The 25,077-nt window shown below is 37.5% G+C and overlaps 3 protein-coding genes across 3 annotated transcripts; all 3 read right to left on the bottom strand.

Moving 5' to 3' along the window:
* Nucleotides 1-16,898: 16,898 nt before the first annotated feature.
* LOC134854762 (keratin-associated protein 4-5-like) lies at nt 16,899-17,369 on the bottom strand. Its single transcript, XM_063871119.1, has one exon. The coding sequence runs from the start codon at nt 17,367-17,369 to the stop codon at nt 16,899-16,901; it is 471 nt and encodes a 156-aa protein (XP_063727189.1).
* Nucleotides 17,370-17,486: 117 nt separating this feature from the next.
* On the bottom strand, nt 17,487-19,004 carry LOC134854760 (uncharacterized). Its single transcript, XM_063871118.1, has 3 exons — nt 18,572-19,004; nt 18,238-18,530; nt 17,487-17,768 (listed from the first exon to the last, which is right to left on the bottom strand). The coding sequence occupies exons 1-3, from the start codon at nt 19,002-19,004 to the stop codon at nt 17,487-17,489; spliced, it is 1,008 nt and encodes a 335-aa protein (XP_063727188.1).
* Nucleotides 19,005-19,856: 852 nt separating this feature from the next.
* LOC134854759 (keratin-associated protein 4-3-like) lies at nt 19,857-20,847 on the bottom strand. Its single transcript, XM_063871117.1, has 2 exons — nt 20,131-20,847; nt 19,857-19,889 (listed from the first exon to the last, which is right to left on the bottom strand). Exons 1-2 carry the CDS (start codon nt 20,845-20,847, stop codon nt 19,857-19,859), a joined length of 750 nt encoding a protein of 249 aa, XP_063727187.1.
* Between the last annotated feature and the right edge of the window lie 4,230 nt (nt 20,848-25,077).

Genomic DNA, 25,077 nt, shown 5'->3' with positions numbered 1-25,077 from the left:
TTTCAACATTAAATTAGCTCCTAGAAACCACTACTCTTTTCAATATAAAACACCAGAGGTTCTATTTGTTATCACAGAGGTATTGTATCTAGTGGATCATGAAGGTTAAAAGCAAAATTTATTGTATATTTTGAGTCGTTATTTAGTGGGCCTGTTAAATTAATTTTATCAGTTAGGTTTTCTTTTTCTATTAAAAGGAATAGATTTTTTTTATATAATTTTTGTTTGATTGGTCTTTGCCGTGTGTTGTTTTTCATCCATGAAGAAAATTGTATCGGTTTGAATGTAGATTTTCCCAGAAGGTCTATTTCGTAGTGATTGTTTCGACAATCTAAGTATAGTGGAAAATGTTGTAGATTATTATTTTCTTATTGGTCTGAGTCAGTTTTACTGCATATTTGCATTTTAATCTTGGTGAGGTTTCATCTTGTGCAAGGAAAAATTTAATATTTTGTGGTATTTCAACTGTTGTTTTTCTTGTTAACAATTCAGGTGGTGTATTTATACTGAGAGTATCGGGTAGTGAGAGATTTTTTTCTGCTGTCCAAACTATATGTAATTTTAGGAATTTCATTATAATTAGTTGAAATCTGTAAACTCTATGGTTTCGGTTTGATTTTTGTGTGAAAAGAAAGATTATTGGTTTATGATCTGTAAATAAAACTGTTGGATGTTTAGATTCAAGTATTAAAAATTCATTTTCTGTAAGTGTATATATTATGGCTGTGCATTCTCTCATAAGTGTAGAGAGTCTAATTTCAGCTGGTGTGAATAGTCTAGAGTTTATTGAAACGAGGTTCATATTATTTGTTCCATTCTGAGATTGTAAAAATCCTACGCCGATGCCAAAGTTAGAGGCGTCGCACATGGCATAAAATGGTTAGTTGGGATTTGGAATATTGTTTGAGATTTGTTCAGTGAGAAGAGTTTTTATTTCTTTAAATCGTTTCTGATGTTCTGTTGTCCATTCAAAATTACTCTGTTGTCTAAGGTTGTTCTAGAATGGCCTTAAGTGTAACTGCATTTTATATACGTATGTACTTAAGAAGTTTAACATTCCAAAAAAATTCTTGTATTTTCGTTTTATTTGAAGGTAGTTGGAGTTTTTGGATTGCATCTATGCGAGATTTTAATGGAGTTATAGTGTTTCTTTTTCATAATATGTCCAAAGAATTTTACTAGTGTTAGAAAAAATTGTGATTTATCCGGGGTTGTTTTCATGTTTTCGTGTAAAAATTTATGATGATATTTTTCTGAAACAATGAACATTTTGTCTTTTGTTCGTGATTGCGTAAAAACATCGTCTAAATATGTGATTGCATTTTTTTGAGTATTAGTGGTCTGAAAATTTTACTCATGAATGCTGAAAAAGCTGCTGGTCCTATGAAAATTCCATAGAATAATCTGTTGAATTCGTATTGATTTCCAATAACGAATCGTGTTAATCGTCTGGATTGTTCGTCTAACAGCTATTCATGTCTGCTATTGTGAAAAAATTACCGTTTATTTTTGTGAGAATTACTTGACCTTGTTCAATAGGCCAGTCACATTTAGATTCATCAATGAGTGAATTGAGGTATCTCGCATCTAGAACTGTTTTTAATAATTCTCAATTTGCTAAAAAGATAACGGGGTTTATGAAAGTGTTACCTTTTGGCTGTTCTTCTTTATTTCCTGGAAAAATGATTTCATATTGTTCTAGTATTTCGAGTAATCGGTTAACTTTGTCTTGCAAGTGAATTGGGACTTTACTTGCCTGTTGTTTTTTGAAAACTGCATCAAGTTTTAGAGGTAAATGTAGTTGTGAATTTACTTTTCCAACATCAAATTTAGATGTTGCGTAAACTTTTGGGTATTTCAATAGTAAATCAGCTAATTAATCAACTTCTTTAGTGTTGAAAAATGAACATTGTTAAGAATTTTTGTTGTTCTTCCGTGTATTTTTATATTTGAAATGTTGATTTAAAGTAGGGTGTTTTTGTGAAAAATTCTGCATTTTGTTTTTCAGTACTTAATATGTTATTAATTGATAATTATTTGTTAAGAACTGTTGATTGACATAAATCTAATAGTTGTAGAATAATATTTACTCTATACGCTATTTCTTTCATGGGAGAAATTGTTGCGTTAGTTTCACAATAACCTAATAATCCTAGAGGTTGGGTTTTTTATCTGGAGAAAGGTTATATAAATGTGAAGAAATCATATCTGAGTTTGAGTCTTTCATGTATTTGATAGATGAAATTGTTACTCGAAAAAACTTATGAATTGGCCTGAATTCAAAGTCAGACATAAAAAGATGTTGTTGATTTTGTTCTTTATCATTTTGGTGAACTTGTTTGGTTGAGAAAAAATTAAAAAATCATGATAGTGGTTTCAGGTGTTTCCGTTCCTGATTGTATATAGGGTAAAATTTAGAGAAAAAGGGTGGTTGTTTGTATAATCTTTGAAAAAATGATAAAACTGTGTTTTTCATTCTTGTGTATTTGTCTTTTTCATGAATTCTACTATTTAAGATATTTATAGTTGGTATATATTTGGTAATAAATGGTATTCCAATGATATTATGTTTTGTATCTGTTATGTAGAAGGTTTGTTTAAATGGTTTGCTCATGAGTTTGTTATGTTCCATTGTTTGAGTGGGAACAAGGAAAAGTTAGATTTTCCATAATTCGTTAAGGTTGATCCTTGTGCGGTTGTTAGTCTGCTTTTTGATTTGAAGGAAATTAACCTTGGATGTAGAGTTTTTATTTCATTCCAAGTGGGAATGTTGATGATATTTGATTCCGCCCCGGAATCTATTGAAAAATGTATTTTAAAGTCTGGTAATTGAAATGGTTTGCATTTTGGACTTTCTGAAAGAATTGGGATTGTCCAGATTTTTTCTTTTGGTAACTGCGGTTCTTTAGGTATATTTCAATAAATGTTATTTTTGCATGAGCATTCTGTGGTTTTTTCTTCTGTTATTTTTTCTAGAATTTTTTCTACTGTTTTGTTACTGTTTATATGTCTTGTATAGTAGTTAGGAAGAAATTGATCATGGTTTTGATAGATATGGGAATATAGATATTGGTGGTTCGTATATAAAAGGTTCGTAGTCGTTTTCAACATGTATCATGTTAATTGAAACTGTGTTTTCTGTGTAACTTTCACTGTCTGTCTGTGGATTCGCAATTGATGTGATTTAATTGCAATTCTGTGCTTTCGTTATTATCAATAACAGGCGGGTCTGGTTGAGTTTCTCCATTTGCTTGAACCTGATTTACTTGTCTCTGATGTTTAGATGTACTACTCCTATAATTTTGTTGTGAATTTTGATAACGTATGTTATTCCTATGTGGTGACGTGAGTAGTTTCTTTGTCTATTGTTTTAACTCGAATTTCTCTTCTGTGAATTATCGCGTGATCTATTTTGATAATTGTTATGTTTTGATCTGTGATAGTTTGATCTGTTGTTAGAATAATCTCGTGATCTATTATTTTGATATTTAGGGTTTTGATCATTTGAAGAGTTTCTATTCCTCTCGTTGGAATACTTTCTATATCTATTCTATGAAGATTTTCTAGATCGATTATCTGAATAATTTCCATTTCTAGAATTTGAATGGGAACTGGCATCAAACGAAAATTCAGGTTGGTTTGAATTTGATCTTGAGTAGTTATTTCGATATTGACTATTTCGACTATTTGATCGACTATATCTGATTTGTGAGAAATTTCGTGAATTTCATTGATTTGGTGATCTTCCTCGATAATTCGTACTATGTCGGGTATTTGTTGTCTAGATTGTTGTATTATGTCGGGTGGTTGTTTTAAGTGATTGTTGTCTAGAGTAATTTGAGTTATTTGGAAGTAGTTTTCCTGAACTATTAGTACTATGAATGTTTCTGTTGGGTAAATTTTGATCTTTTTTCATGTATTGATGAAATGATTAATTTGGTTCTCTAATTTTTTGTGATTTATTTCTGTTATCGTGTTGTTTTGCTTGCATTCGGCAATGCTGTGTACGTATCGTCGGCAAAAATTACACCACTTTTTGAATGAGTGTTTGGCTTTAAAATTTGGGTTTTTCTCGTAGATGTTCAATATGTTTGTGGTTTTTTTTTAGATAATTCTGTATAAGAGTCGTTAATATTGTTTATTTATGAAGTAATGGTTTGGATGTTGTTGTCATATTGTAACTTTAAGTTTTCCGTTTCTTCTATTTTCATAGTGATCTCTGCTTGTTCTAGTTTATCTACTAGTTTTCTAAAGTCTAAACCTCGTTCTCGGGTTCAGGAAGGATGTGATGATCTCTTTTTTTTGTGCTATTTTCCGCAATTGAGGTGTTAGACTCATCATTAAGATTTCTGTCGTTAGTGTATTTTTATAATCTTGGGTATTGAGTGAGTATGCTTTTCGGACTAGTGTTTCAATTCTTACTGCAAGTTGTTTAATTGTTTCTTTTGGTAGTCTACGAATCTCATTGCATAAAACTCTTTGATGTTGTTTGTTTTGTTCGGCATCAAACATTTTTGAGAATTCTTGTGTGAATCTTTTCGAATCTGATTTTATTTCTATAGCTAAAATTGAAAATATTTTTTGGCTGCGCCGTCAAGTGTGGTTTGGATTCAGGCTGTGCGTCTATGTATCCAATTTTGATGAAGTGGCGTGTTTACTGGTTCAGGTCCTATATTTAAAATTAAAATTGCTGTGACTGCATTTAGGTAACCTTCTACAGAATTTTTAGGGTCTGTGCCTGTAAACACCATTAGTGGTTTATTCGATGATATTGATGATCCACCCATTAGGTATGGTTTCATAGTCATTTGTAGTGATTCTGCGGCTTTTGGCATTTGAGAAAAGTTTGTAAGTTGACTTTTTGTTATTTCATGTTGTTGTACATAAAATGGCAGTGGACTTTCGTTATGCATTTGGTTTGGTTGGTATGATTGTGCATTCGCTGGGTTTTATTTGTTGAAAATTATTGTTGTAAGTTGTTGGTTATTTCTAGGTTGTCGTATTTGCTCATCACGTGTGTATGGTTCGAAAAAATCTGGTTGGTCAATATTGTAAGAACGAGGTCTTTGGCTTGAATGAAATCGTTGATGACTTTGATTATAGTATTCTTCATCAACTGATGGATAATAATTAGTTTTATAATAATGAGTTTAATTTTTAGTATGATATCAATTTGTATTATTTTTTATTTTGTTGAGAAAATGGGTAATTTTCAGTTGGTTCTTGTGAGGATCGTGGTTGATCATTAAAGTTTACTGAATGTGAAGTTGGTTGTAGTTTATTATGTCTTCGTGAGTATGGGTAGTTCTGAGTATTCATATTAGAAGGTTTTCTTGTTTTTGGTCTGTTTACATAGTTATGATTATGTTCTGCGAAATTATTTCTATGTGATGTTTTTTGGTTATATGATGGTTTTGTTACAGGTCGAGAAGTTTGGTAATCCATTTGTGAAAATTTTTGTGCAACAGAGGGTTTACTGTGGATTGTATGATTGTTTGCTGTAGTGTTGGGTTTTTTTAGTTTTGGAGTTGTAAAATTGGGTTGAATAGGTGAAATGCTTCGTTGTGCTTCTGTTGTTGTTATTGTTTCGACTATTTCTTCCTTTACGAAATGTGATGGAGTTTGTATATCTTGTTGTGTAAGATATCTTGTTCCATTTAAATTGTTTTGATTTATAAAAGTAGAGTTTAAACTATTATTCCCTGTTCTTTCAGGGAAGAATGAATTATAGTTCAAAGGTGTAGCAGAATAGAGTTTGCGCTAATTGCTTGACTTGATATATTTGTTGGTATAATAATAAATGATTCATGAGTCTATTCAGGGTTCCAAACATAATCTGATTGTTCTGCTAGTACAGTTTCGTCATCTGTGTTTTGTGGTCGATTTTTTTGCTTGATCGGTAAGATCGAGACTGTGTCTTAAATAATCGATTATAAACCAGGCTAAGATTTTTTGAAAATCTTGTTTAACCTTGTGTGTTATTTCATTACCTGTTAGATGTTCTCGGATTGCATTTAAAAATTTTAAAAATAAAAATATGTGTATTTCTTGTCGTACAGTTGTATGTCGAGATGTTTAAGTTGGTGAATCGCCTTGAGGTTCTTTTAATTCTAGAAAGATACATAGCTATAGATAAGTGAGAATACATTGTTTGTGATTATTGAGTTTGCTGTTTGTGAGTTTTGATGTTGTATGCTTTTGATGCATTGTGTAAAAACTTTTGAAAATTCAATATCTACGTCATCAGTTTGAAGGAGATATTTGTCATGAAATGCGTTTGGGGATTTGATTTCTATTGTGTAGATTCCATATTGTGATGTGAGACTACATATACCTTTGAGATAGTGGTCAGGAAGTTGTCTTTTGATTTTCACATCAGGAAATTCTCTTGTGCACGGATTTCCTCCTTTTTCGAATAAATTTGCGAATAAGTTTTTGCAAAATTGTACCGGACCTCGAGCATCAGTTAATAGATGTATTAAAAGTGGGAGTACTGAATCTTCTAGGTTATCTTCATTTCGAATCTTTTGTGTGCTGTATGGCTGTTAGCGTGTAGTTTTCAATGTGTATTATTGGTGGATTCCAATTGTACAAACGTATTGGTTTGTTTGTGTAATTTTTTTTTATTCTTCGTATCCTTTTTATTGATGCTGGTGACGTGGTTTCTGAGTCAGTGAAATATATTTGATCGTCAATTTGATGGTTTTTGTTTATTGAATCTGTTAATTTGTGAAGTTCTTGCACTGCGGTTGTTTCTGATTCTGAGACTGCGTTTCTTCGTTTTGAAAATCTTTTCCTTATAATTTGTTTTTGTTTGTTAAAAATTTTCTTTCTTGGTGTTTTTCTTTTTGTTCCTATTGATTGTCTGGGTGGTGTAATTACGAGGTCGTATCTTTCGTCGTTAATTAAACAGTAGTGTATTATAATTGTTTGTTTGTTTCTTAAAATGTCTCTTGACATAAGGTTTAGGATGAGGGATGCAAAGTTTGGATTAGTGATTCTAATGACTTAATCTGTTAGTTCTTACGATTTTTTGTGGTTAGCTTAACTTGGGTCGTATTTATTGGGTTGGAGAGAAAAGCGCATATCATCTTGTGAGAATGATTTTTACTTTCTCGTGAATAATTCTAAGTTAAGATAGACTTATCTAATCTCACTTAGGGGTTGTGATTTGTGACCAAGGGTTGAGGAATAGTAAATCGATCCAGGAGGTTCAGGTATAATTAGAACGCAAGTAGTTCGTTAGATACTTTTTTATGATTTTCTAAGTTTAAGTCTTTTAGCTTGGGTCATCTAAGAGGAGGGGGATCAATTGTGGGATGAGTAACAAAAGTTCTTCACTGTTTATCCTAATTAAAATGGTTAGTTTTTTGAAAAATTTCGGTTATTTTGGGTCTTTGATAAAAGTTGGGTAGTGAATCGACGTTTGAGGTCGTTAGAAACAAAACAAATTGGGAGGGGGAGAACAAAAAAGTTTTGTTTGATCCAAGGATAAGCCTTGATGATCAAAATTTTAGATATAATTTGATTTAACTTAAAGATCCAAGGGAAGCCTTGATGATCTGTTATTTAAAATGAAATTAATTAAATGAAAACAAGGATAATCCTTGATAGTTTATCAATAGAGGGTTTTGTTAAAAAGGTTAAGTTTTAGTTTGGAGATTTGCTGCTATGTTTTAGGTGATGAAGGTGGGATAAGGAGATGATTTATATATATACTAACGATGTATAATTTATACTAACTAATATTTGTACTTTTATATTCAAAAAATGTTTTTTCAAGATTTTATTTTTTTAGCTGATTTAAGGAAAACGACAAGTGTTGTTTTTTATCAGTCGTTATTGTATAATTATTAGGTTTAGCGCCATGAAAGGTTATTGAAGATGATTCTCAAAATTTTATGTCAGTAAATGAAAATTTAAATTCACTGCTGGTAGTATTCTAAATACTACAGTTTGATCTTGTTTTTGTCGTACAATCATGAAATCGATTGGTAGGTTTATTTCTAGTCGTATGTCGTTTCTTGTTCGACGTCTTCTTCCAATACCGGGTAGTTCTCGTATTGTTCTGAATATTGGATCTGATCTATTGAGTCGTAGAGACATATCTACTGAGTTCTTATCATATAACATTTTTGAAATGTTGTATTTGTCTAATTCTAATCTAATTTTTGTCTAATTCTAGGTTAGTTAAGGTCTGTTTGAGACTCTTGGTCGCACCAGATGAGTTATGACCTTTTGGTTATACTCATAGAGTAATTTCAGATAAGGCACACCGTCTGCTCGTCACGCTATCTCATTTTCGGCCGGATAGATTCGAGCAACTTCTTAGTCTAATACCAATCTTAATCTTACTCTTATATCTCCTGGTCTCAATAGATCTAGTGTACACCGGTTTGCGCGAGTTAGTTCCAGAATGAGAACAACTGTTTTCTAAGTTTAATTCAAATTGTTATGGTGTTGAAACTACAAGTAGTCTCAACACTTACAAATAAGTGGGTTGTTAGTTTGATGGAATATGATTGGTTAGTATTCAATATTTTATAGAGATAAAATATCATTAAAATAACCAGTGATAAATATTAGTTTAGATCTGGTTCCAATACGATGAACATCTCTTTATCAAAAACTACTCATGAAACCTCATTGCAGAGAATTCTTTTACAAAATCAGTTATATTAGGAGATCAAATTTATGAAATGCTATTTTTAATTTGGTTTTGAACCTGGGTAAAGTAGGCGGTGTGTATCAAGTGAATTGTTTCAATGCAGTCAGCAGAATTTGTTTGTCCTAATTAAGAATGGCCAGTGATTTGAATTGGTTAGCCTTGATTTGTTTGTTTTTGAGGGTTTTCGAAACTGATATGCCATTAGCCATCATTTAAAAGATTGTTGAAATCAAATTAAGGAGGTTTGAAATCGGTTTGTGCGCTACGTTGTCCAATAACAAGTTTGATAACTATTAGAAAAGCTGGTAAAAAAAATAGGTGGAGATGAAATCTCCATCTAGCTTATGAAGCGGTCTGATACGACACAATAATCAGGGGTTTCTTTATGGTTCATGTTAAGTAATCATCAAATAATTTACGTTTTCATGACCATTGCAACATAGCCAACAGATAGTCAAAAAAGTGTCATCAACTCAAGAAAACAGAAAAAAAACTGACTTGTCTTTTGGAAAAAGTTTCAACTGTCCCATTTCAAAGAATCAAATTATAATAGTTTTTAGGCACTCTGAGGTTTAGGATGTACTTTTTTCGTTAAAATTAGCACAACTATAAAAAATGGGATCAATAGGTAAAACTCTATCGATAGGGAATCACTTGTAACGATAGGTGAAAAGGATCAATAGGTAAAACCGCTGGGAAATCTGAGAATTAATTTCCATTTTCGAAACTAGAAATTAATCACCTTTCTTATGACTACCTACTTCGCTCTCCAATCGTAGAATTTGCCTTCTTTTCAAAAAATTGTGAACATCTTAAAAATACTCAAACGTTAAAAGAATCAAATTTGAGCGTGAACAAATTTTAAGACTTTTGATGAGAAAAACACAAAAAAGCCATGAAGACCTGTGTATGAGCACCCATTACGTTCTAGACTCTTAAAAACTGTAAAAAACTGAATACAATAAGTTTTCTAATTGGATTGCAGTTTGAATAAAAAACTCGGACCAAAGTTTTGACTGTGATAATTCTATTGCTGACCTCTGCGCAAACAGAAAATAACCTGAATTTTTTTCGTGAATGTTTGAAAGCGGAAGCTTGCATATGTGATAAAACTAAAAACATCGAATTCACACATTAATTTTATTGAGCTAAAGATCTGTTTTAAGCCAGACAATTTTATTTTGGGTTTTTCAATAAAATTGTTATGACTATCCAAGCCGATGAAAAAAGATGAACGCATGATCAGCGGAACTCAAAGCCAAGTCACTGCTGAAAATTGTTTTTTTTTTATGCTTAGAAGAAGAAGTAATTTTGATGCAGTATCTTTATCTGCATTGTCTTTTTCTCTATGAGTAAGTAGTACCAAGAGATAAAGAATTGTTATGCACAGATTTTCTGTAATTACTACACCGCACATTTTTTGTTGTCTAACACCCTGGGAAAATCTCCAAAACAACAAGTTTTGTGAGGAAAAATCTGTGAAATTCAAATTATGGCGCTTTTTCTGAAGGTGAAGTTTTCTTAAAAGCGCTGAAAAATATTGAATCAAGTACTACTTACTTGCCATCCTTTTTTATGTAGCAGAATAAAATAACGTAAAACAAAACAATTATGGACGCGAAAATAACGCCGACCGCACAACACGTACGAGAACAGGTCTTGCACATTTAGAATAAGTGCAAAAATTTAGTTGATTTGGAATTTGATAAAGAATTTAGATAAAATAGAGAACTAAAAAAATTTCGGTCAAAATTGTGATATTTTTTTGCTTATACAAAACTTCCAATCAAGTGTAATCTAACAAAATTTTCAATTTCTTCTCGAATGAAAAACGAGCGGATTGCCAGTAGAAGCAAAAATTACTTTGATCTCTGACTTTATTTAAAATACTAAAGCTCACCGGGTTGACCAGAAATCATTACTCTAATTATTTTTTAATGAGAAAAAAACTTTTCACAAATTTTGGCTCTAAAAATGATACAACAGAAGAATCCTTTTATTTGAAAAAATATAGTAAAGATAGCACAAACAGTTTTTAATTTTTTTTTTTGCAATTTAACTAGAATCGAAATTCTTCACTGTGGCAGAGCACACGGAAATCGCATTTGCAAGTTGAAATCTTTCGCCACATAAGTATATCTTGCACCACAATATGTTGTTCCGACCATCGAAATTGGGGAGAGAAGAGCTTTTTCTTTGGGTCCGTTTTAGTACTTTTACAAAAAAATCAGATTTCGAATAGACAGCAACCATTGATTGAATGATGTACCATTTTAATTTTTTTCCATTCCAAAAAAAACTGGCACTGTCGAGAAAGTTTGGTGGTTCTTCTCATTTTTCTGGTTGTCATTTTTTAGGGAAAGCTAACTACAAATTTTATAACAGAAAACGTAAAACTTGAGCAAAAAACAAGAGCCTTTCAAAAATAGTATAATGCAATTTGTTAGCAACTCACTCATATAAGAAACAAAAGTGAAATATTACGTTAAATAATTAGTTCGAAAGTAAGGAAAATTTTATGGACTTGTTAACCCGATGTGATTGAAAAAGCTTGTTTAAAGTTTTGATAGAAAAAATATCACAAGGGGTTGCTTGAAACTGGATGCTTGAAATTGGATCACATTACAGTTTTTTTCCATTTAAATTTTTTTAAGTGTCCATTTTTAGACTTGTGGGGCAAGGGTAAAGTCAAATACGTTTGATAATTTGAAGACTGTATCTATGATGCTAGAAACGAAGCACGACAACTATTATCTCGCACATAAAGTTTATTGATTGAGACTCATATCTGAAATTTGTAGTTTGTAAATCAACTTGACCAAAAAGAAATTCAGATCCATAAAATTTTGCAAATATAAAGGAACTAATATGAATTTGACTTACAACAAATCTTTATAGATAATAAACATTCGCCGAAAGTCCATATATAAGCAGATGATTGAAAACGAATTTTATGGAAACTGAGAAGTTTTGTTTTAAATTTTTAACTTTAACATATAGCTTATCGAATCGCTTTCTATAACTATAAATCTGACATAACTATAATTGTGAGAACGGAAAAAAAAAGAAATTTTATGCTTAATTTGAAAAAAAAAATGTTACTCATCTAAACTGCCAAACGATTTTGAAACAACGATCACCAATGTAATCTGATTGGCAAATTGACTGCAAACCACTCAAGATAGTCGAAGCTACGAAATCGGCTAACTGATTTTGCGGTGAAAACCAAGTTTGCATCAAAAAAGGACTAGTTTTTTGGCGGCATGGCCGATAGATTCCAATGAGACGTATTTAGTTCAATCTTAATTCAAAGGGCGAACTTTTCACCGTCTCACGTTAACATCCTCTGCCCGCAGGGAAGGAAGAAACGGAGCGAGAACAAAAAGCGGAACGGGCTGTGTTATCTTTGCCAAAACTAACGCGACGATGTCGGCGAGCGAGTAAAACCATGTCAGGCTTTTCGAGTCAATTTTACAAAAGAGATTACCAGCCACATGCTGCGCTCACAGCCGTGGGACTGTGGGCTGATATAACGTTTCTTATGGTCAAACAATCAGTAGCGAACAGATACCAAAAACAATCCAAGCAGAAAAACGTGATTAGGCTTGAGTGCCCCTGAATCGAACCTGCTCATCGAGGTAATAGCCCGTGTGTTTATTGAACTTTCCAGCTCTGAAAAGAAAGGTATACTAAGAACGTCTTTGGTTATTTTACGGAAACGTAAATTTGCGGGATTTTTAAGTGAACAAAATTTGTCCTAGTACAAAAGACGGACGGTGTACCCATCACAAACTAGCTTGTATCCAGGGAGAGTGCAATTTTGATATGAACGGCGCCGATGGTTAGAAAGCCGAAAAAAATGTTCTTCCGAGCTTCGCTGGTTCGTTACATGATATGGACCAAAGAAATTGACACTGCAATTGTTCAAAGGTGGTTGCTTGAACTCAAAGTCACATCCAGGAGTTCTGACTCCGTCAGTTTGAAGCTAGCGGCTTTTCGTTAACGACATATAAAACTTTTTTTCGATGGCCAGGAGTATTAAGCGCTATTTGAGTACAGCGAAAGTTAACGGAATCATCAAACGTGAAGGTTTAAAGATTTGATGATGATGCTCCCTGAAAAACGGCAGATGATCAACACTACTAAAGCATAGGATGATGAACATCCAAGTTCACAAAGCTTTTCCAATGTTCGCTTGATATACGGTAGCTGGAATGAACGAGGTTATCTGGACCCGCAAAAGGCTCGCGTTTCAACCACTCGAATTGACCTTTTTTAGTAAATGACAACATTTGAAATAATTATGAGAACGACTGCTATTGCAAAGAACATAGCAGCTTTTTTTCAGTAACAGTAATTTAAAATGAATCTTTTAATGTCGCATCTGATTTACAAAAGCATTTGTGACTGGGCAAGAGTTTTAGTCAACACGAGTGAACGCGTTTTAGTCGGCGGAATAAGCTAAATGCACACTAAATGCGCAGAATAAGCACTCAAAATGATAAACGGGTTCGCAGGAGCACTTGCACTAACCACGAAACTAGCAGTGGTGACAACATCATAATCAAGTTATTTAGTAGTGATGTCGATGAAGGTTTGAGAGGTCAGTCACTCATCAGATGGAAATTTATCCCCAAGACCCATGTACTTTTTTTCAAACTATCAGTCGAAATGCGGCAGGTTCCAGTTCTAGAAGCGACTTGAAGCCAATCATCAACCGTGGTCAAACCGAGATTTTCTGCCATCCGATTAACAACAAAAACGGGAGTCTTTTTATATCAAATAAAGACTATAAAGCACCGTGGTGCTATCGCGCCACAAGAACATGCACAAAGGCAAGAAACCGCGCAATTCGAATCAACTAAACGCAACGGCGTTCTGACCCAGCGTACTTAATCCGGAATGCAACTCAAGAAAATGTTCCTTAAGATCTTGAGGCAGTGGTCATCCCGCACCGGAGTTCCATGGATAATAATCGATTATATTGAAGTTTCGTGGTCTGTCTCAATAAATTTCGATAATAATCGATTATAATCGATTAAAAATGGATTATAATGAAACTATTTTCAAATAAAAAAAACTAATATAATCGATTATAATCGATTATTTTTGAAAGAAAATGAAACTTGTTTTCGAGGCAAAATAATCCATTTTTAATCGATTATAATGGATTTTTTCGAGAGGTTATTCTTGAAATTTACAATTTTGTTCAAAATTATCTCATTTCCTGTTTAGTGCAGTTGCTACGAATTACGTTTCATAAAATGTTACATTTCAGAATAAAATTTAAATTTTTTTTGTCTCTAATTTTTTTTAATTCATCGCAGTTTAACTAGCACTTTAACTAACAGTTTACCGCTTACCGCCCCCTCCCAATTAAGCCCCCAGTTTACTACCCATTATAATCAATTATAATCGATAAGCATTATAACCGATTATTATCCATGGAACTCCGGTGCGGGATTCCAGTTTTTGTTCCGACTTTCGATACGAAAGTAACGGAATAATTGTGCTCGGGGTGGGTTTTTTTTCTTCAGACAAGTTTCGACTTTTTAACTAGCCATTTTTGACGGAATTTTTAAAAATCATTCGAAAGGTATTGTTGTCCTAAGCTTAAATTTGAAAAAATTTTTCACCTGTGATCGTTTTTCGTAAAGTTATGAGGGTTTAAAGATTGCTATTTTGACCAATTTTGGACAATTAACGCGCGATACATTTCGCGCTATTAACGCGTAAGCGGAGAGTTAATCTGTCTTAGAAATCGTTCCAAATTAGTTTACGAAGCTTATTTGCCATAAATGATTTGTTACAAGTAGCGAAACCTATCCTTTTGTACTTTATTTGGCGTGTGGGGGGATGATTTAAAAAAAGTTAAAAAATTTTGAAAAAAAAAAATTTCATTTTGTTTTATTACTTTTAATTTTTTAATGATATTACTGCTCCATAAACGTTAATGGGCAGTCGGGACATTCAGGGCTTCGCCCTGATACGAGCAGTCTTGTTACCATTTTAACGCCAAGTATCACGAAGAAGTAAGCGCCTTCTCACGGTGCACGAGGCGATGAGTCAAATCGTATAAAAAACAGACAAACAAAGCTTAGTTAGTAGGGATCGTTGAGTGATCAGTTACTTAAACTGACGATTTAAAGCACGAGTTACAACTATTGAGCCATTCGTGTGGTCTCATTTCAAGCCGCATGTCGCACCCCCCACTTCACTTGTTCAACGAGAGAAATTTCGGATCTACTTAACAATCTCTCCCCCCCCCCCCTATTGTACCTACTAAAGAATCCCCCCCCCCCACTTTCTTGAAAGGGGGGGGGGGAATGTTAAGTGGATCCGAAATTTCTTCTACGTTGCATTCAGTGCAGGTAAATTTTAGGTCAAACGATGAAAGTATTGCACCACTCATTAGCAAACCTAGCGATAAACGAATACCACTCAAACAATTTTGATCTTTTCATGAAAGTTTTCCAGAGGACGTGTATAACAAAACCAATTGTCATACAGCAATTTATGAAATAGTCTAATCTATACTTTGAACGGGTTGTTATACCAAATAAATTAACGTGAGCGTAGAAACAACTGGTTTGCAAACATTTATTGTTTGCTCTAAAAGCCAGCTTTCATTCGTGTGTACGCAACTATCAATGTCTTGCGAACGGTACAAACGGATCATAAAGTACCCGCACCGGAGTTCCATGGATAATAATCGATTATATTGGAAAAATGTTGTCTGAAATGTTGTCATTATAATCCATTATAATCCATTATAATCCATTATAATCCATTATTGTGGCAAATTTAGACCACGTAATCGATTATGTGGTCATTAAAATCGATTTTTTTTGAAAAATAAAAATCCATTATAATCCATTATAATCCATTATAATCCATTATAATCCATTTTTTTCTTCAATATAATCGACTATTTTGTCAAGAAAATCCATTATAATCCATTTTTTTTCGTTAATTAGGCTATTCTATTTTTAGTTCTTTCTATGTCTGGAAGAAAAAAGCAAGTTTAAAAATGTAAGATTACTAAGTTTTCCTAAAAACATGCAGTTAAAGCAAAGAATAATTTAAGACATAGAATCAGCATACATTTAAAACGAATCAGAAAAACAGGTTAAATGTGTTCATCTTCATGTTCTCCCATTTGTTCATATTCATGTTCTCCTAAACTTCTCCAGAACCAGTGACCTCTGCGGGCATCGGATAGGAGGCCCAGTGACCTCTGCGGGCATCGGGTAGGAGGCCCAGTGACCTCTGCGGGCATCGGGTAGGAGGCCCAGTGACCTCTGCGGGAATCGGGTAGGAGAACCAGTGACCTCAGCCGGCATCGGGTAGGAGAACCAGTGATCTCAGCGGGCATCAGGTAGGAGAACCAGTGACCTCAGTGGCCATGGGGTAGTAGAACCAGTGACCTCAGCGGGCATCGGGTAGGAGGCCCAGTGACCTCAGCGGGCATCGGGTAGGAGAACCAGTGACCTCAGCGGGCATCGGATAGGAGAACCAGTGACCTCAGTGGGCATCGGATAGGAGAACCAGTGACCTCAGCGGGCATCGGGAAGGAGAACCAGTGACCTCAGCGGGCACCGGGTAGGAGATCCAGTGAGGGCAACCCTGTTCCAACCTGCGAAAGATTAAAACAATCAGGGAAAAAGGAAAAACAGACACATAGGGGCACACATACAGACACACATAGGGGGGCACACATACAGACACACATAGGTGCACGTATACAGACACACGTAGGGGCACACAAACAGACACACACAGGAGCAGACATACAGACACACGCAGGGGCACACATACAGACACACATGGTGTCCATATACAGACACACATAGGGGCACACATACAGACACACATAGTGGCACATGTAGAGACACACATACGGGCACATGTAGAGACACACTGAGGGGCGCACATACAGACACACAGGGGCACATGTACCGACACACATAGGGGCACACATTCAGACATCCATAGGGGCACACATACAGACACATTGAGGGGTACAAATCAGACACATGTAGTGCCACACATACAGACAAACGTGGGGCCACATACAGACACACATGGAGACTACATACAGACACACATACAGATTCACGTAGAGGAACATATACAGAGACACGTAGTGGCACCCATACAGACACACAGCGGCACATAAACAGATAAACATAGGGGCACATGTACTGACACACATGGGGGCCACATGCATTCACATATAGGGGCAGACACACAGATACTCGTAGGGGCACACATGGTGGCCACATACATGCACACATAGGCGCACACATACAGACACACATAGGGGCACATGTAGAGACACACATAGGGGCACATGTAGAGACACACAGAGGGGCACATGTACCGACACACATACGGGCACATGTAGAGACACACATGGGGGCACACATACAGACACACATAAGAGGCACACATACAGACACACAGAGCGGCACACGAACAGACACACACAGGGGCACACATTCAGACATCCATAGGGGCACACATACAGACACATTGAGGGGTACACATACAGACACAGGTAGGGCCACACATACAGACACACATAGGGGCCACATACAGACACACATACAGACACATTGAGGGGTACACATACAGATACACGTAGGGACACCCATACAGACACATAGCGGCACATTAAGAGACCCACAGAGAGGCACATGTACTGACACACATGGGGGCCACATACATACACACATAGGGGCACAGTTACAAACACACGTAGGTGCACATATACAGACACACGTAGGGTACACATACAGACACGTAGGGGCAGACATCAACACAAGTAGGGGCACACATACAGACACACGTAGAGGCACATATACAGATACACGTAGGGGCACCCATACAGACACACAGCGGCACATGCACAGACACACATAGGGGCACATGTACCGACACACATGAGGGCCACATCCATACACACATAGGGGCACAGACACACACACACGTATGGGCACATATACAGACAGACGCAGGGGCACACATTCAGACATCCATAGGTGCACACAAATAGACACACATAGGCGCACACATTCAGACATCCATAGGGGCACAACTAGAGACACACGCAAGTGCATATATACAGATAAACGTAGGGACTCACATTCAGACATCCATAGGGGCACACAAACAGACAGGTAGGGGCACATATTCAGACATCCTTAGGGGCACAAGTAGTGACACACAAAGAGGCACACATACAGACACACATATGGGCACATGTACAGACACACGTAGGGGCACATATAAAGACACACATAGGGGTACACATACAGACACACGTAGGGGCACACAATCAGACATCCATAGGGGCACACAAACACACACATAGGGGCACACATCCAGCCATCCATAGGGGCACAAGTAGTGACACACAAAGGGGCACATATACAGACATCCTTAGGGGCACAAGTAGTGACACACAAAGAGGCAAACATACAGACACACATATACAGACATACTTAGGGGTACACATATAGACAGTGGTAGGGGCACACATACAGACACACATGGGGCACACATACAGACACACATAAGGGCACATGTACAGACACACATAGGGGCACACATAAAGACACATAGGGGTACACATACAGACACACGTAGGGGCATCTTTGAAGACACGCATAGGGGCACACATTCCCACATCCATAGGGGCACACAAACAGACACGCATATGGGTACATGTATAGACACACATAGGGGCACACATACAGACACTTGTAGGGGTACACGTACAGACACACATAGGCGCACACATACAGACCCACGTAGAGGCACACATACAGACACACATATGGGCACATATAGGGACACACTTAGAGGCACATATACAGATACACGAAGGGGCACCCATACAGACACACAGGGGCACACATGCAGTCACACACAGGGGTACATGTACAGGCACAAAAGGGGCACATGTACAGACACAAAAGGGGCACATGTACAGACACACGTAGGGGCACACATACAAATACACATAGGGGCACACAAACAGACACACGTAGGGACACACAATCAGACATCCATAGGGGCACACAAACACACACATAGGGGCACACATCCAGACATCCATAGGGGCACAAGTAGTGACACACAAAGGGGCACATACACAGACATCCTTAGGGGCACAAGTAGTGACACACAAGAGGCAAACATACAGACACACATATACAGACACACTTAGGGGTACACATATAGACAGAGATAGGGGCACACATACAGACACACATGGGGCCACATACAGACATCCATAGGGGCACACATACAGACACACATAAGGGCACATGTACAGACACACGTAGGAGCACACATAAAGACATCAATAGGGGCACACAAACACGCACACGTAGGGGCATATATAAAGACACGCATAGGGGCACACATTCCCACATCCATAGGGGCACACAAACAGACACGCATATGTGCACACATACAGACACACACATAGACATAGGGGCACACATACAGACACAGGTAGGGGTACACATACAGACACACGTAGGGGCACACAAACAGACGCATAGGGGCACATATACAGACACACGTAGAGGCACGTATACAGATACACGTAGAAGCATTGATACACACACAGGGGCACATGCAGACACACATAGGGGCACATGTACAGACAAACATAGGGGCACATGTACTGACACATATGGTGGCCAAATACATACCCACATAGGGTCACAGATACAGACACACGTAGCGGCACATATACAGAAATACGTAGGGTCACACATTCAGGCATCCATAGGGGCACACAAACAGACACACATAGGAGCACACATTCAGACATCCATAGGAGCACAAGTAGAGACACACGTTGGGGCACACATGCAGACCCACGTAGGGGCACACATACAGACACACATACGGGCACACATACAGACACACGTTGAGGCACATGTACAGATACACGTTGGGGCACACATACAGACACACAGGGGCCCACATACAGACACACACACAGGGGCACATGTACAGACACGCACATTGGGGCACATGTACTGACACATAAGGTCGCCAAATACATACACATATAGGCTCACAGATACAGACACACGTGGAGGCACATAAACAGACACACGTAGGGTCACACATTCAGATATCCATAGGGGCACACAAACAGACACACTTAGGGGTACACATACAGATACAGGTAGGGGCACTTAAACAGACACACGTAGATACACACATTCAGACATCCATAGGGGCACACAAACACACACAAAGGGGCACACATACAGACACACTTAGGGGTACACATACAGACAGAGGTAGGGGCACACATAGACACACATGGGGCCACAAACAGACACTCATAGGGGCACACATTAAGACACACATAAGGGCAAATGTACCGACACACATAAAGACACACATAGGGGTACACATAGAGACACACGTACGGGCACATATACAGACACACATGGGGGCACACTTTCAGACATCCATAGGGGCACACAAACAGACACACAAATGGGCACATGAACAGACACATAGGGACACACATACAGACACACGTAATGGCACACAAACAGGCACACGTAGAGACACACATTCAGACATCCATAGGGGCACAAAAACACGCACAAAGGGGCACATATACAGACACACTTACAGGTACACATACAGACACAGGTAGGGGCACACATAGACACACATGGGGCCACATACAGACATCCATAGGGGCACACATTCAGACACACATAAGGGCACATGTACAGACACAGGTAGGGGCACACATGAAGACACACATAGGGGTACACATAGAGACACACGTAGGGGCACATATACAGACACTCATAGAGACACACATTCAGACATCCATAGGGGCACACAAACAGACACATATATGGGCACATGAACAGACACACATTGGGCCACACATACAGACGAAGGTAGGGGTGCACATACAGACACACGTAGGGGCATACATACACACACACATGGGGCCACATACAGACACACATGGGGGCCACACACAGACACACATAGGGGCACACATACAGACACACGTAGGGGCACATATACAGATACACGTAGGGGCACCCACATAGACACACGTAGTGGCGCACATTCAGATATCCATAGGGACACACATACAGACACACATAGGTGCACATGTAAAGACACACATAGGGTCACATGTACAGACAAACATCGGTGCACATGTACACACATTCACTATATGTATGTGTGTACATGTGCAACGATGTTTGTCTGTACATGTGACCCTATGTGTGTCTTTACATGTGCACCTATGTGTGTCTGTATGTGTGTGCCTATGGATATCTGAATGTGTGCCACTACGTGTACACATACAGACACACGTGGTGGTACACATACAGACACAGGTAGGGGCACACATACAGACACACATGGGCTCCATATACAGACATCCATAGGGGCACAAGTAAAGACAGACACAGGTAGGGGCACATATAGACACACATGGGGCGACATACAGACATCCATAGGGGCACATATTCAGACACACATAAGGGCACATGTACAGACACAGGTAGGGGCACACATGAAGACACACATAGGGGTACACATAGAGACACACGTAGGGGCACATATACAGACACTCATTCATAGAGACACACATTCAGACATCCATAGGGGCACACAAACAGACACATATATGGGCACATGAACAGACACACATTGGGGCACACATACAGACGAAGGTAGGGGTGCACATACAGACACACGTAGGGGCATACATACACACACACATGGGGCCACATACAGACACACATGGGGGCCACATACAGACACACATAGGGGAACACACACAGACACACATAGGGGCACACATACAGACACACGTAGGGGCACATATACAGATACACGTAGGGGCACCCACACAGACACACGTAGTGGCACACATTCAGATATCCATAGGGACACACATACAGACACATAGGTGCACAGGTAAAGACACACATAGGGTCACTTGTACAGACAAACATCGGTGCACATGTACAGACACACGTGGTGGTACACATACAGACACAGGTAGGGGCACACATACAGACACACATGGGCTCCATATACAGACATCCATAGGGGCACAAGTAAAGACACACGTAGGGGCACATATATAGGTAAACGTGGGGGCACACATTCAGACATCCATAGGGGCATAAATAGTGACACACAAAGGGGCACACATACATAAACACATACAGACACGCGTAGGGACACATATAAATACACGTAGGGGCACCCAGACAGACACAGATAGCGGCACACACACAGACACACCTGTGGGCAACATGCATGCACACATACAGACACGCGTAGGGACACATATACAGATACACGTAGGGGCACCCAGACAGACACACGTAGGGGCACACTTTCAGACATCCGTAGGGACACACATACAGACACACATAGGAGCACATGTACAGACACACATAGGGGCACAATTTACACACACATATAGGTGCACATAAACAGACACAGGTAGGGGCACACATACAGACACACATGGGGGCCACATACAGACATCCATAGGGGCACACATACAGACGCACATGTACAGACATACGTAAGGGCAGACAAAGACAGTTAGGGGTACACATGCCGACACACGTAGGGGCAGACATACAGACACACGTATGGACACACACAGGGGCACATGCACAGACACACATAGGGGCACACATGCAGACACACATAGGGGCACACATACAGACACACATGGGGGCACACAGAGACACACAGTGGCACACACACAGGGGCACCTTTACAGACACACATAGGGAAACACATACAGACACACAGGGGCTTTTATAGAGACACATTGGGGAACACATACACAAATAATGGCAAACACAGACAAACTAAAATACTTGCCATTTTAAAACTAAAACATAGGGGCTAGTGCAATGGGTTCCAAATTGCAAATACAGCTAACACGAGATGTCCAGAGCCAACAGACCAACGGAGAGTACTTGATCGCAAAATTAGGGTATCTGTCGTCTCGAAACACCAGTTTTTAACTTCAACATTCAGTTTGATTAGGAGTTAGATAGTTATAACTAAAACTTCAAGCAGCAGGCAAATTACAGAAATCATGTCAAAGACAAACAGAAAAATTTCAATAGAAGTACAAAACAAAATATATCAGTGTCTGCATTGCAACTACTTTATTGCCAATTTTTTCATTTAGGTGACTTGCAAAAAAAATTTGACCTTGCAAAAAAGACTTTTGTTATTTGGACTATTATAAATTGTATTAACATTATATTAAACTAGCGTGTATCGCACCTCCGGTGCTTCGGATTTATGAGAACTAATGAAAAACTGCAAATATTGGAAACGACATTTATATAGTTTGAGTGTACTCCGATAGCGCCCAAAATCAGGGTTAGGAATTCCAAATTTTGCAAAAATCAAATTCAGGATTTTTTTTAAAATGGCAAAAACGCCATACCGCGAAAAAAACGAGGTTTAAGCAGTCATATTTGAAAGAAAAACTCGCAACTCTTAGAAGTGCCCTGACAGAGCATCACTATAGAGAAAGAAACTTCTATTATTCAGAAAACTTTTATAAATAGGTTTTCTGAACATTTGAAAAAAAGACATCACAAACATCACATTTCGGAAAATGAAAGCATTTGAGAACGCAAAATTCGAAAATGAAACTTCTGAGAGTACCTTAAAAAACATCAGAATTTAAAAACCATTTAAAAGTTACTCTAAATTCTAAGTTTTCTGAAAAATTAAAAAGAAATCATAAAACACGTCATATTTCGAAAACTACAAGGCTTTGGGCAGTCATATTCCGAGGCAAGATTTGCAACTACTGTGAGTACCCTCACAACTTACAACTACATGATTGGGATTTCAAATTATTCAATTTTTTAAACCTAAGTTTTGTGAAGATTTGAAAAAGTTGAAAGAAACGTCATATCTCAAAAATTACAAGGATTTGAGAGTGAGGTTTCGAGTCAAAATGCGCAACCCTTAAGAGTACCCCGGCAGCATAGAACTACAGGGTTGAGAAACTCATTTTTTGTGAAGTTAATAAAATTTAAGTTTTTCTAATTCTTTTAAAAACCTGTTTATTCATAAATGAAGGCCAAAATCGCAAAACCTGGGGAAGACCTGACAGCATCCAAATTTTTCGTTGACTCGTTTAAATGAACACTAAAATCAAACTGAAAAATCGTTAAAAACTTAACCATTGCAAATTATGATATAGCGTATACTTGGAAAACTCTTTTGTTAAACATGCAAAACTGATACGTTGAATAAGCTTAAACAATGCGAGATAGTGAAGCCACTGATAGATAGCCGCATCATAATAGATTAAATGACATTATTCTAATTATTGTCTTCTGAATGGCTTGTACCAAACAATTGAAGAGAAAAATAGCCTTCTTAATGTTTTCTACTAAAAAAATGAAGAAAAAAATGGAGCACAGAATCAATTCCAAAAACGGAAACGAGAACCGATGAATTATGTACAATCAGCGCATTAACAGCTTGCACCACTTATAAACAAAGTGCGCCATGTGCTTTTGGCCCAGATCATTTAGGTGGCATTTATCATCAGTTTTAAAATCTTCCAATTTGAACTTTCCCGGCGATGCATAACTTTTTGGGAAAGCCGAACGTAGTTTGTTGTTGATCCTGGTTACGGGATTTTCCCATAATCTTTTTTCTGCATTATACTCCCATGGGTGATCACGCCTCGGTAGAAAGCCGCAAATTTTAAGTTTTATGCGATGCTTCAACGCCCCTTCAAATTGCTTCAAATTATGAATTGTTTGCTGATCAGTTTTGCTGTTCAAATCGTTGTTGCCGGCTATAATTACGACACAGTCAAAACTGTTTGCCTTTTCGACCAAGAAGCGCAGCTTCATGGTAGTGCGCCTTTCTTCTGCGTCAATTTCCCGGCAGTAGCATAATGATAGAAAAATAATCAGTCAAGAAATCATGCTACATTTTTACCAAAATCGAGCAAAACTGAGGACTGTATACTAACTTGAATTTATTGATAGCAGGGCTATCAATATAGGAGATTGATCTCCTCAAATTCGAATCTCCAATAAATAAGATTTTTTTCATCTAAAAAACTAATCTAATGAAACCAGAATTAAAATCAACTTTCAAAATTTCAGACAACTAGCCTAGCAACTTTTATCGAAAAAGTATAAGTCATATCAAAATTGAAGTTCTTCAAGATCGCGACTGGTGAGATACAAAAAGAGGGAAGCTGCGAAAATTTTTTACATATAGTTCTATAAATTCAAGCATAGCAAATGGGGGAACTTGCAAAAAATAAATATCAACAACTTATTACTTATGATCAATGAACTTTGGCACGAATG

This window comes from Symsagittifera roscoffensis, chromosome 9, assembly GCF_963678635.1.
Source record: "Symsagittifera roscoffensis chromosome 9, txSymRosc1.1, whole genome shotgun sequence".
In the NCBI taxonomy this organism is placed as follows: domain Eukaryota; kingdom Metazoa; phylum Xenacoelomorpha; order Acoela; family Convolutidae; genus Symsagittifera; species Symsagittifera roscoffensis.
This window is presented reverse-complemented; position numbering and strand designations above follow the sequence as displayed.